At 38.2% G+C, this 14,240-nt stretch overlaps 1 protein-coding gene across 2 annotated transcripts in view; it reads left to right on the top strand.

The window, feature by feature from the left end:
• The window catches only part of CRYL1 (crystallin lambda 1), a 164,589-nt gene that overhangs the window by 45,884 nt on the left and 104,465 nt on the right, over positions 1 to 14,240 (top strand). For both annotated transcript variants that reach the window (XM_059684182.1, XM_059684183.1), the window contains one exon: positions 5,839 to 5,965. In XM_059684182.1, coding sequence (XP_059540165.1) covers positions 5,839 to 5,965 — 127 coding nt within the window. The remainder of the gene's footprint in view (positions 1 to 5,838; positions 5,966 to 14,240) is intronic.

Genomic DNA, 14,240 nt, shown 5'->3' with positions numbered 1-14,240 from the left:
TCGTCCCACAAATGCTCAATTGGATTGAGATCTGGTGATTGTGGGTGCCACCTAAGCAAGGTAAAGTCTCCCTCATGTTCTTGAAACCACTCCTGCACAATACGAGCACCGTGGCATGGCGCATTGTCTTGTTGGAAGAAGCCATCTCCATTGGGATACACCATCAACATGATAGGATGAACTTGAACAGCAATGATGCTTAGGTATGTTGTGCTATTCAGACGTTGTTCCACATGATTAAAGGGCCCAAATCATGCCAGGAAAACATGCCCCAAACCATAACACTGCCCCCACCAGCTTGAAGGGTTGTACTCATGCATGTGGGGTGCATGCTTTCATGCTGTTTCTGCCAAATTCTCACTCTGCTACTTGCATGATGCAACTGGAAACATGATTCATCGGACCACATGACTTTTTCCCAATGCTCGACTGTCCAATCCTTGTGTTCCCGTGCGAATTGGAGACGTTTTATCTTGGTAACTGTAGACAGCAAAGGTGTTCGAACAGGCCTTCGGCTTCCATATCCCATACGATGCAGTATACGGCTAATCTGCCTACAAACGTCAGGTGGTCATAATAATCTGGCAACTCATAATAATATATATCCCACATTCAAAGGCTGTTAAATCGCATTGTTTACCCATATCTTCAGAAAAAAATCACTTCTACTGTCGTGGTAAACAACCTGTTTCCCTATTTATAATGGTCTGGCCCTCTAGCAACTTCAGTGCGAAATTATAGCTAATTTGCCTACAAACGTTAGGTGGTCATAATAATCTGGCCACTCAGTGTATATATTTCCAAATGGGCAAAACTGGGAAACAAAAGAGCAGGCATTAGCAGTAATAATCCTAATACCAGTAATGTTTTTGTTCCTCTAAATGTGAGTAAGAACTGTAACGAAATCACTTAATAATTATATGAATTTATTTGTATAGTAGAGCTCGTATTCACATTGAATAACATTATCATTACAAAATTGAAGGCAGTGAGTATTTTCCTTTTCTCATGAAATATAAAATATTCCAAGTATCTAGGAATATTATACTTTAAAGAAACAGTCTAGAGATTAGTTTCTGGCAATATGGCAAAGCAAATATCCTGAAAATCCTTTCAGCTTGAAATACTTAAAAATATGGAGTAGATGTATATAGTTCATAGTTTCTTTATAATGCATAGCTGAACTGGTAAGAAAGTAACATAAATTCTGAGAGACCAGTCAGACGGCAGGAGTCCCAAGGGATGTGTGAAAACTACAACTGCTCTAAGAGTATTTTCCTATCTTGCTAATCTAGACCTTTTGTTCTACTAGCAAACCTTAGTCTGTAGATGATGGGGGATCAAATTGGAGATCTTAAATGAAGCTAGTATTCAAAGGGCTACATTGTTAGTGAAATGGAGAACTAGGAAGAATATAACTCACTTATAAGTGGAGGCTCTGACTTTGACTCTGGGTGGAGAGGAGAAAGAGTTTCTCTGAGAGTTTATACATAAACTAGTGGCCTGGTGCATGGATTTGTGCACTGATGAGGTCCCTCGGCCTGGCCTGCGGGGATTGGACTGAAACTGGCTCTCTGACATCCCCTGAGGGATCCTGGATTGCGAGAGGGCTGTTCTTGGGTGACACACTCTGGAATCAGGCTCCCTCCTCTCTGGTTCCAGGTGTGTCACCCGAGAACTGCAGCTGCCCAGTCACTGCAGCTCGGCAGCTCCTGTGTTGAGCATCTGCCCCCTGGTGGTCAGTGCACGTCATAGCTACCAGTTGGCCAGTCACTTGGGCTTTTATATATATAGATCAGCCCTCTTAGAGTTTTGAAACCCAAATTCATACTACCTGTGTGGTCTTAAAAACTCCATGCCAAGAATTCAGATTGGTCCCTTGGTTATTAGTGTCTCCAAGTGCTTGTTAGAAGCAAAATACATTCTGTCTCCAGAATAATGTACCTTTAACCCAAGACTAAAAGAATTCCCACAGATAGAGTTCAGCTCACAATCAAAAATCACAAAACACAGGAGAGACCAGGTATTATGAGCATAGTGAATTGACCTGAAGTCAGATTTGAAGATACTATTTAGCATGTAATTCAGGAGTTGAAGTGATGGAACATGTAAAGTAGCTCACTAGAGGTCTGAAAGATTTAGAGAGACTAGGGAAAGGAGCAATTTATGAGGACATAACGATTGAGAGTTTATGTCAGCTACAGACATGGATCCTCATTTTGGAAGAAACAAGTGTTCCAAGGAGCATAAATACAAAGGGTGTCTATCCCTAGATGAGTCATACTGAAATTATAAAAACACTAAGGAACCCAAGAAAAGTCTGAAAAGCAGCCAGAGAGAGAAAAGACAAACTGCCTATAAAGGAACTACAGATTGACAACAGCCAGTGGAATTCAGAACATGACAGAATAATAACTGCCAAGCACAGAGCCAGTCATATAAGCAGATTCTTTCTGTTCTGTAAGCATAATTTTAGATAGTAATTTTACAGGAAATTTATATATATTTCATATTATATTTCTTTTATACTTTAAAAAAAAACAGGTATGGTAGGCAGAATAATGGCTCCCCAAAGATGTCCAGGTCCTAATCCTGGAACCTGTGAATATGTCACCTTACATGAAAAGAGGCTTTGCAAATATAATAAAATTAAGAATATCAAAATAGGGAGATTATCTGGGTGGCCCAATGTGATCACAAAGATCCTTGTGGGAGAAAGAGGGAGGCAGGAGACTCAAAGAAGGAGGTCTGATGATAGATGTAGAGGTTGGAATGAAGGTAGAAGAGGGCCATGAAGCCAAGGAAAGCAGGTGGCTTGTAGGCTCTGGAAAAGGCAAGGAATAGATGCACCTCCAGAGCCTTCCAGAGGAACACAGCCCCACCAACACTTTGATATTTGTTTACCTGAGATTTCTGACCTCCAAAATGTAAGATGATAAGTGTGTGTTGTTGAAGCCACTGAGTTGTGGTAATTCGTTACAGGAGTGATGGGAAACAAATACAACAGCTTTATTGAGATATCATTTATCAACTTGTTTAAAGTGTACTATTAAACATTTATTTGTTTTAAAATAGACTTTTTATAGAGAGGGAGGGAAAGAGAGAGAGAGAGAGAGAGAGAGAGAGAGAGAGAGAGAGAGAGAGGAAGGAAGGAAAAGAAAAACATTGATGTGAGAGAGACACATGGATCGCACCCCGATCGGGTATTGAACCTGCAACCCAGGTATGTGCCCTGACCAGGAATTGAATCTGCAGCCTTCTGTTGTACCGGACAACTCTCCAACCAACTGAGCCACACCAACTAGGGCTTACATGGTTTTTAGTATATGTATAATTGTAAAAAATTTTGAAAGATGCATCAAAAAACATGAAATTGAAAAGAAATGATCTTTGAATCATATGGAGCTCTCCTCACTGTGGTAATTTGAATAAAAAATGCAGCTGTGTTCTGGGGTTTGCTAGATGATACTGATGTGTGATCCCAGAAACCCTAGGACAGTGATGGCGAACCTATGACACAAGTGTTAGAGGTGACACGCGAACTCATTTTTTTGGTTGATTTTTCTTTGTTAAATGGCATTTAAATATATAAAATAAATATAAAAAATATACATCTTTGTTTTACTATGGTTTCAAATATAAAAAAAATTTCTATATGTGACATGGCACCAGAGTTAAGATAGGGTTTTTCAAAATGCTGACATGCCGAGCTCAAAAGGTTCGCCATCACTGCCCTAGGACTTGGAAACCCGTGCTTTCCCTTTGTATCTCAGTAGGGTAACCTTTTCTTATGACTCTTTTTGCTGCATTTCCCTTGATGGTGTATAAAATATGTATTTGCTGGCACTTAAACCAGTTCTTTTTTGTTGTTGTTAATCCTCACCTGAAGATATTTTGAGAGAGGGAGGGAGAGAAGGGAGAGAGAGAGAGAGAGAGAGAGAGAGAGAGAGAGAGAGAGAGAGAGATGTAAGAGACACATCAATCGACTGGTTGCCCCCTGAATGTAACCTGACCAGGGGTGGGGAATGAACCCACAACCCAGGAATGTGCCCTTGATTGGAAATTGAACCTGAGACCCTTTGGTGCTCGGGCCAACATTCTAATCACTGAGCAACACCGTCCAGGGTGGCTCTTCCTTGATTTTAGGTATCAAACTGATAAATCTTAAATTTTGAATCTGTCACCATGACACCGTACAATACTCTGTACAACTAATACCAGTATAAACTGCTTGAATTGGCTCAATAGCCACAACTGAAAAAATGACAACACACATGCACACAGAGAGCTGATCTGAAGTCAAATCTGAAGACACTATTTTGCATGTAATTCAGGAGATGAAGTGATGTGTTCTTGGGCTGAAGGACTTTGACAGCTTTAAGGTAAAAAGCATGACATGAAATCATGTAAAAATTATTTGACTCACTGCCAGAAAAATTCCCAAGATTCTTTGGAAAGCATGAATGGTGCTCCTTAAGCAACTGTGTGTGTGCGCTTGTGTCTGTGTCTGTTTGTGTATGCACTCTACCTTGTTTATTTAACCCATCATGAATTTTCAGCAGGACTGACTACATAATTTGTGAGGCCAAGTGCAAATGTGGGCCTTTGGCTCAATATTTATTAAGAGTTTTATGGTGCTGACAGCAGAGCATTATATCCAGCACAGGGCCCTTCTGAGCACAGTTCCTACACCAGGAAGACAGATGGTCCTGATAAGAACATACCTTCTTTCAAACCTTCTCCCCAGGGACTGAGGGTAAGGATGAAGAACTCCTGCTTTCCAGTTTCACCTCCTGTCAGCCTTGTTTCATCCTTCCTGAAAAAAATTTTTAATTGTAAAATACTGGAAATTTACTAGCATAATAATTTTAAGTGTGCAGTACAGTGATATTAAATACATTCATATTATTGTGCATCTCCATAACTCTTTTCATCTTGCAAAACTGAAACTCTACCCATTAAACAATAATTCTCCCCCCCCCCAGCACTAGCAACTACCCTTCTACTTTGTGTCTCTATGGGACCTCAAATAAGTGGAATAATACAGTATTTGTCTTTTTGTGACTGGCTTATTTCATTTAACATAATATCCTAGAGGTTCATCCATGTTGTGGCATGTGACAGGATTTCCTTCCTTTTGAAAGTTCAATAATGTTCCATTGTATGGATGCACCACACTTAGTTTATTTATTCATCTGTCTATGGATATTTGGGTTGTTTCTATCTTTTTAAAATTAATTTTTAGAGAGAGGAAAGGGTGGGGGTGAGGAGAGGGGGGAGAGAGAGAGAGAGAAAGAAAGAAAAAGAGAGACATTGATTTGTTGTTCCACTTATTTATACATTCACTGGTTGCTTCTTGTATGTGTCCTGACCAGGAATCAAACCCATAACCTTGGCATATGGGGACAATCCTCTAACCAACTGAGCTACCCGTCCAGGGCCTTGTTTCTAACTTTTTACTATTGCAAACAGTGCCTTTATGAACATGAGTGCACAAATATCTGTTGAGTCCCTGCTTTCAATTTTTTTGGTTATGTACCAAGAAATGGAATGCTGGATCATGTGCTAGCTGTATTTTTAACTTTTTGAATAACCACCAAACTGCTTGCCACATGTTTTACATTCCTACCAATAGTGCACCTGGTTCCAATTTGTCCACATCCTCACTAACGCTTGGTTTATTTTCTCTTCTTTTGTTAGTAGCCATACTAATGGGTGTGAAGTGACCTATCCTTGTGGTTTTGATTGGTATTTCCCTACTGATGAGGGATGTTGACCTTTTTGTTTTAAAATTTGTTTTTGAATACTCACAGTGAATACACTTTCCTTTTTTTTAAGGAAAGACATGAAGTTGCTGGAGCAGTCAAGTTCTCTGAAAGGTTCACTGAGTGCAGAACAGCAGCTGTTCCTCATCACTGGTTGCTCAAATATTCAAGAAGCAGTAGAGGGCGCCATACACATTCAGGTGAGTTAAGGGCCTGTGCTCAATTCCATAAGGGCTTCCTACCTCCTTGGAGGAACAGGGGAGGATACAAGGCAGTTACAAGTATGGACCTCTTGTCCTGGTGGGATGGCTCAGCTGGTTGGAGTGTCATCCCATACACCAAAAGGTTATGGGTTAGATTCCCAGTCAGGGCACAGACCTAAGTTGCCAGTTTGATCCCTGGGAGTCAGCTGATGGATTGTTTTTCTATCTCTGCATTTCTCTCTTTATCAAATTAATTAAAATACCATATCCTTGTGTGAGAATTAAAAAAAAGTGTGGACCTCTTGTAACATGAAGGTCAGAATTATGATGACTTTTTTGTTGTTGTTAATCTTCATCCAAGGATACTTTTTCCATTGAGATTTTAGAGAAAGTGGAAGGGCGGGAGGTGGGGAAGGAGGAGAGAGAGAGAGAGAGAGAGAGAGAGAGAGAGAGAGAGAGAGAGAGAGAGAGAGAGAGAGGTATTGGTTGCCTCCCACACATACCCTGACTGGGGCTGTGGATTGAACCTGCAACCCAGGTATAAGTCCTTGACTGGGAATCGAACCCACGACCCTTGGGTGCGCAGACAGATGCTCTAGCCATCCTCCCATACTGGCCAGGGCAAAATTATGATTTTTGTGATAGGAAATGTTATCATCAGAACATCTTACGGGCTTTAAACTACTGGGATGATGATCTTTCAGAGGTGTTAGGATTTTGAGCAAAAATAGATTTTCTGGACAGTTTTATCTTTCTATTGAATGAGAGAGTATATTCCATTTTTTAAAATAATTTTTTTCAATTACAGTTTACATTCAATATTATATTGTATTCGTTTTAGGTATATAACATAGCTGAGAATTTGGGAACAAACCCAGCAGTTTGAGCACACGTGTTTTATGGTCAGCTGCTGCCTTGAGATTCAGGTCAAATACACGAAATCTTAGAATCTCGACTTTGTGGCTCTAAAATTTCTCTGGTTCATTTAACAAGTGTGTATCAGTCAGAACATAAGCAGGGGCCTATTTTTCAATTCTTTACCTTTTTCTATTATTTTCATCTCTATTTTATGTGGTGAAAGTTGTGTAGCATTGAAGAGGGATCAGATAGATGCTTCTTTAATTAGCCTTCACATGCCACCTGTTTCACCCTTACTGAGGTGGTGGCAGGCCTGTACAAGGATTTGCTTCTAGAGAGAGCATGGAAGCTTTCTAGCATGGTCAGCACAGAGGCTCTTCACACATGCTTAAGGAAGTGTGTGCTTTTTATGCTGATGTTGCTGGAGGAGGAGACACAATTTATGTCCACAATCCTCCCCAAACACAGACATGTGGGAGCTGCCTGCATGGAGGCAGTGGTTGAGAACACACACTTTAAGTCAGGCAACTTTGTACTGAACAGCTGTGTGACTTTGGCAAGTTTCTTAATGAGCCCACTTCCTCACCTGTGAAATGGGCATCATACCCCATGCACTGGGTGATTGTGAAGGAACCACAATGTCTAAGGGGACCCCTATGTAAGGCAAGGTTCTGTTTTTCCAATGAGAAGTTTAAAACAATCCTTTTTGGGGTCCATTTGATATGTAATATTTACATGGTGGAAATAAATACTATAATTACCCATGTATGTGATATGAAATATAAACATGTGAACATGTTTTCCAGAGCACATCTTTGCTTTCCTCTGAGATGCTTTAAAAAATCCATATATGATGATGGCACTGGAAGTTTTATTTTCACTCAACTACGAATTTTCAGACCTATAGGTGTTTTTTTCTCCCTGCGGTAGTATGCTTGAGATTTGTGGTCCCACAACGTAACAACTTGCTGTGTTCCTTTTTTTAAAAAGTGATCTTTATAAAGCTTACTTACAAATTTTGCAGCCCAAGAAATAGTAAAGTCATGTCCCAGGAGTCATTAATACACTGATGTTAAATTTCTTTGTTTTCTGGTCTGATTTTAAAAACTAGATTCTGTCAGATGGTTTCTACACTACCATGTTGAATTAGTTTAGGTTAATGCTTCTTCCCCAAACAGTATATTATTTTTCAAAAAATGGAGAACCTCCACAATATAACTTTAAAATGACTTGAATATAAAGCTGGTACTTTTATGGAAAAGTTTTAAGGAAATATTCCAACTTATGCATGTAAAGTGCTTAGCACAGTACTTGGCACATAGAAAATGCTTAATAAATTTATAAAATAAACTATCTTATAATGTAGCCATTTGTGTACAACTTTGGCAATAAACAAATGATATGGGATAATGTATGTTGCTCTATGTGTAGTAGGTACTGAAAACTGCTCTTCAAGGCCAGTCTGTGTTGTATGGATTAAATGGATGTATTTACATGGCATTTACTTGTTGAGCAGGATCTATTGTGCACAATTCTTGAGTCAGGCAGTGTAGGGAGAGGATACTAGAGAAAGATGATGTAAGCTGTACTAGGTTTAATTCCTGTAAGAGATTGTGTTCTTCATAAATTGTTTAAAATTTTTTTGAAATTATATTTTTAACTTTGTGAAAGAACAAAAGAAATGGTTTGTACTTCTAGTACCACAAAGAATAATGGGAAGGAAGCAGTTTGGACCATGAGGATTGGGAAGGGTTAATGAAGGTGGTGTTGGAGCCCACCTTGGCCTTTGACAGTGGATTTTTGGGGTTGAGGCCAGGACAGAGGTGGGGACAGTGTCTCAGAGAGCGGTGAGGAGAGGACTTGAGGTACCTGTGGGTGTGGTCCAGTACGTGAGTAGAATGGCAGCTGATAAGGTGAGGAAAGGCTAGAGGTTAAGTGTAGCTAGCCTGCTGGGGAATACTAAGTGCCAACCTGAAGAGTTACTGAGATGTTATAAGTTAATATATGTAAAGTGCTTGCCATATAACAGCAGTATTTAAGTGTTCTCTTCAAGAAATGAGGAATTAGTTTTTAAATTTTAATTTTAAATTAAATCTTTATTGTTGAAAGTATTACATATGTCCCCTATTTCCCCCCATTAGCCCATTCTAACCTGCCCCTATTCCCCGTCCTAGGCTTTCACCACCCTATTGTCTGTGTCCATGGGTGATGCAAATATGCATACCAGTTCTTTGGTTGATTACTTCCCACCTTTCCCCACTTTCCCTCTGAGATGCCCCAATCTATTCTATGCTTCTGTGTCTCTGGATCTATTTTTTGTTCATCAGTTTATTTTGTTCGTTAGATTCCACATATGAGTGAGATCATGTGAAACTTGACTGACTTATTTCACTTAGCATATATTCTCCAGGCCCCTCCATGCTGTCTCAAACGGTAAGAGATCCTTCTTTTTTTTTTACAGCTGCATAGTATTCCATGGTATAAATGTACCACAGCTTTTTTATCCACTCGTCTACTGATGGGCACTTAGGCTGTTTCCAAATCTTAGCTATTGTAAATTGTGCTGCTATGAACATAGGGGTGCATACATTCTTTCTGATTGGTGTTTGTGATTTCTTAGGATATATTCCTAGAATTGGGATCACTGGATCAAATGGCAGTTCCATGTTTAATTTTTTCATGAAACTCCTTACTGCTTTTTATAATGGCTGCACCAGTCTGCATTCCCACCAGCAGTGTGCTAGGGTTCCCTTTTCTCCACATCCTCACCAGCACTTGTCATTTGTTGATTTGTTGATGGTAGCCATTATGATAGGTGTGAGGTGATACCTCATTGTCATTTTAATTTCCATCTCTCTGATGATCAGTGACTTTGAGGATTTTTTCATATGTCTCTTGCCCTTCTGTATGTCTGCTTTGAGAAGTGTCTATGTAGGTCCTTTGCCCTTTTTTTAACTGGATTGTTTGTCATCCTTTTGTTAAGTTGTATGAGTTCTGTATGTATTTTGGAAATTAACACCATATTGGATGTATCTTTGGCAACTATGTTCTCCCATACAGTGGGCTTTCTTGTCATTTTGCTGATGATTTCTTTTGCTGTGCAGAAGCTTTTTATTTTTACGTAGTCCCCTTTGTTTATTTTCTCCTTAGTTTCCTTTGCCCTAGGAGATGTATCTGTAGCATGGTTTCTTCTAGGATTCTTATGGTTTCATGACTTACATTTAGGTCTTTTATCCATTTTGAGTTTATTCTTGTGTATGGTGTAAGTTGGTGGGCTAGTTTCATTTTTTTAAATGTATCTGTCCAATTTTCCTAATACTATTTATTGAAGAGACTATCTTGACTTCATTGTATGCTCTTGCCTCCTTTATCAAATAATTGAGCATAATGGCTTGGGTCGATTTCTTGGTTCTCTGTTCTATTCTATTCATCTATATGCCTTTCTTGCACCAGTACCAGGCTGTTTTGATTACAGTGGCATTCTGGTATAACTTGAACTCTGGTATTGTGATTCCTCCAACTTTATTCTTCTTTCTTAAGAGTGCTGTGGCTATTTAGGGTCTTTGTTGGTTCCATATAAATTTTTGGAGTAATTGTTCTAGGTCTGTGAAATATGGCATCGGTATTTTAATAGGAATTGCATTGAATCTATAGATTGCTTTGGGTAGTATGATGTTGATTTTACCAATCCATGAACATGGTATATTCTTCTACTTGATTATATCTTCCTCTATCTCTTTCTTTGATGTCCTGTAGTTTTTGGAGTACTAGTCTTTTACCTCCTTGGTTTATTCATAGGTATCTTAATTTTTTGTTGTAATGGTAAATGAGATTGTTTAGTTTCTTTTTCTGAGAATTCATTATTGGTGTATAAAAAAGCCATTGATTTCTGGGTGTTAATTTTGTATCCTGCTACATTGCCAAATTCATTTATTAAATCTAGTAGTTTTTTGGTGGAATCTTTAGGGTTTTCTATGTACAATATCATGTCATCTGCGAATAATGACAGTTTTACTTCCTCCTTTCCAATTTGGATGCTTTTTATTTCTTCTTCTTGTCTGATCACTATGATAAGACATGGGAAAGCAGACATCCCGGTCTTGTTCCTGTTCTTAGATGAAATGGTTTTAGTTTTTGCCCATTGAGTATGATGTTGGTTGTAGGTTTGTCATATATGGTCCTTATTATGTTGAGATATCAGGGAAGGAGTTTAAAAGGAGAGTGAAAATAATCAGAATAAAAAATGGGTAAGGGAAAAAAAATTGAGATTTCATTTTTGTCTGATGCCTTGACTGATTTTCTTGGGCATGTTTACACATTTCTTTATATGACATGCAGCAAATTTGATTTTCCAAATTTTGCGACTAATGCATATTAATGTCACCTTGCTTACCAAACAAATAAGCAAATAAAATTCCCAAATCAAAGCCTGCTTAATGCTATAGCATGTGTTTGTTAAATTTTATTAGGTTTCTAACAATTCAGGAATGTTAAAAATACATTTTAACGAAAAATAAAGTTTAGGAAAATACTGATTAGGTCCACTATTCAAAAAATGTTTTAATAGTTTTGTGTGTTCGTACTTCTTTCCATTGCTTCTATTTATTTTCTGTTTTTCTCTAACATAGTTGACATTTTACTGTTTAAGTAGTATTTTGTATCAAGGTTTTTATTTAAAACTTAGAATATTTCTGCCCTAACCGGTTTGGCTCAGTGGATAGAGCACCGGCCTGCAGACTCAAGGGTCCCAGGTTCGATTCTGGTCAAGGGCATGTACCTTGGTTGCGAGCACATTCCCAGTAGGGGAGTGTGCAGGAGGCAGCTGATCGATGTTTCTCTCTCATCGATGTTTCTAACTCTCTATCCCTCTCCCTTCCTCTCTGTAAAAAAATCAATAAAATATATTTTAAAAAAATAAATAAAACTTAAAATATTTCTTATAGCATGATTTGCCCAAGACTTTGTCAGATAGAAGAAGTATAATTTTTAGATAAAAAACAATCGTTATGTATATCATGTGATGTTTAACCTAAGAATGATATTAAAGCTGAAGGATCAAAAGGCCATGGTCACCTGTCTTGCATCTACTCACCAGGCCTTGTTAAGCTTCCTCATCTTAGTGTCCAGAGACTTCTTCGTAGCTGTACCTTCTTGTCAACTCTTGGAACTCCTTTTTACGATTTATAAATTAATATAGGCTCTATGGACATATTTTTTAAAGGCAAATAAAAGTATCATTACTTTAGGGAATTGTTCAAAAGCAGGAGGCAGAGCTTGCGAGTTAACAAGTGAATAAAACCACATTGTTGCCACTGTTCTCTAATGACAAACAACCCAATTATAGATGTTGCTGTGTCCCCAAGGGTGAAAGTCCCAGAAATGTGAGTGTAAATCTCTATGGTGGATTTTTTTTCTACCCAAACCCCAGTGGGCAGGAGCATGGGTCAGAGTTTCCTAATTCTGTGCTGAACGGTGGGAGTGTGCAAGAATGAAACCTGAATTGCTAGAACTTAGTGCAATTTAGAGATCAAATCTTGCCTGGCAAGAAAAGCTACTATTCTGGAAAAAATAACTTTATCCTGAAAAGCCTTTCTAAAGCATTGACTCTTAAAGAGCATTAAGGCTCATTAGCTATGGTACAAAGGTTTTATCTAATCTCTGGAATTTAAGACTTGAGACTGAGGTAGCTCGTAGGAACCTTGGAATGAGTTATAGAATTATGAAGTTTAACTGGAATTTCCTAACACAAAAATCAAGACAATAGCTGAACTCTAGGAGTAAAAATTATATTATCCATGCAGATTATCAGAATTTGCATTTGCACTTTATCTTTAAAATTTTGAAAATGCTAGTCATTTTGATAAGGACTTTCAGACTCTGTTAGTAATTACAAGAAACAGTGTTTATTAATATTTATTTATTTATTATTATTTTTATTTCAGAGAGGAAGGGAGAGGGGGAGAGAGAGAGATCAAAACATCAACGATGAGAGAGAATTATTGATTGGCTACCTCCTGCACACACCCCCATTGAGGATCCAGCCCACAACCTAGGCATATGCCCTGACTGGGAATTTTGACCTCCTGGTTCATGGGAATACTAATGTTTTTAGATTTTACGTTTTATTTATTTATTTATTTATTTATTTATTTATTTATTTATTTATTTATTTATTTATTTATTTTTAATCCTCACCTGAGGATATTTTTCATTTATTTTTTTGTTTGTTTTAGAGAGAGTGGAAGGGAGAGGAAGAGACACAGAAAGAGAAACATTGGTGTGAGAGAGACACATTGGTTGCCTCCTGTACAGGCCCGGATAGAGCCTGCAACCGAGGTAGGTATGTGCCCTCGACTGTAATCAAAGCTGTGACCCTTCAGTCCGCAGGCCAAGGCTGAGCAACTGGCTAGGGCTAGACTTTACATTTTAGTCTTTATATTTCCTTGAAGGATGGGAGTTTTGTGGAATTTTGTTTTGGTTCACTGAGGCTCAGAGTAATCCTTTTGGTAGGATGTAGGTATGGGTGGAGTTGAGGGATGTAGTAGCAAAGGGCATGTGGGATGCCAGCCTTGAGAATATATAGGAGTGTGCATTGAAAATTGAATTTCAGTTTTCCTGTTTTATGTGTTTAAAAAAAATTCTAAAATCAAATTTGCTAAGGTATAATTTACATACAATAAAATTCACCAATTTTAGTGTTTAGTTCTAAGTGTTTTGACAAATACATACAATCCAGGCACCACCGTGATCCCTTTCAAGCTTTACAACATTCCCATTATCCTCTGTGTGCCCTCAGTCCCCCTTGCAATTAATGTCCTCTCCTGCTTCCCCAGGCCCTGACTACTCCCAGTCTGTTTTTGTCCCCATAGTTTTTCCTTTTTTGTAATGTTACCTAATATGGAATTATGCCATATGCAGTCTTTGAGTTTGACTTCTTTCACAGAGTAAAATGAATTTTAGGTGCATATATGTTGTGGTTATCAGTAATTTGTTTCTTTTTTAATGAGGAGTATTCCACAGTTTGTCTTATCCATTCACCAGTTGAAGAACATTTGGGTTGTTCCCAATTTTTAGCAATTATGAATAAAGCTGGTGTAAACATTTGTGTTCACATATTTATAAATGAACATTTATTTTTATTTCTTTTGGGTAAATGCCTAGGAGTGGAATTGCTCAGCATATAATAAGCATATGTTTATCTTTGTAAGAAATTAGAGCCACTGTTTTCCAAAGTGGCTCTAGCATTTGCATTCTCGTTTGCAATGTATGAGAGTGTCAGTTGTTGTGCATACTGGTATTATTAGGGTGGTTTTTTCCCCTCATTCTCATATATACTTATCGGCATCTTATTGTGGCTTTCAGTTGCATTTCAATAATGACACTGATATATTTTCCCCTTTTTTTGCCATTCATA

Source organism: Myotis daubentonii, chromosome 2 (genome assembly GCF_963259705.1).
Source record: "Myotis daubentonii chromosome 2, mMyoDau2.1, whole genome shotgun sequence".
Classification (NCBI taxonomy): Eukaryota; Metazoa; Chordata; class Mammalia; order Chiroptera; family Vespertilionidae; genus Myotis; species Myotis daubentonii.
Note: the sequence above shows the minus strand (reverse complement) of the source record. Positions and strands in the feature narration are given on the sequence as shown.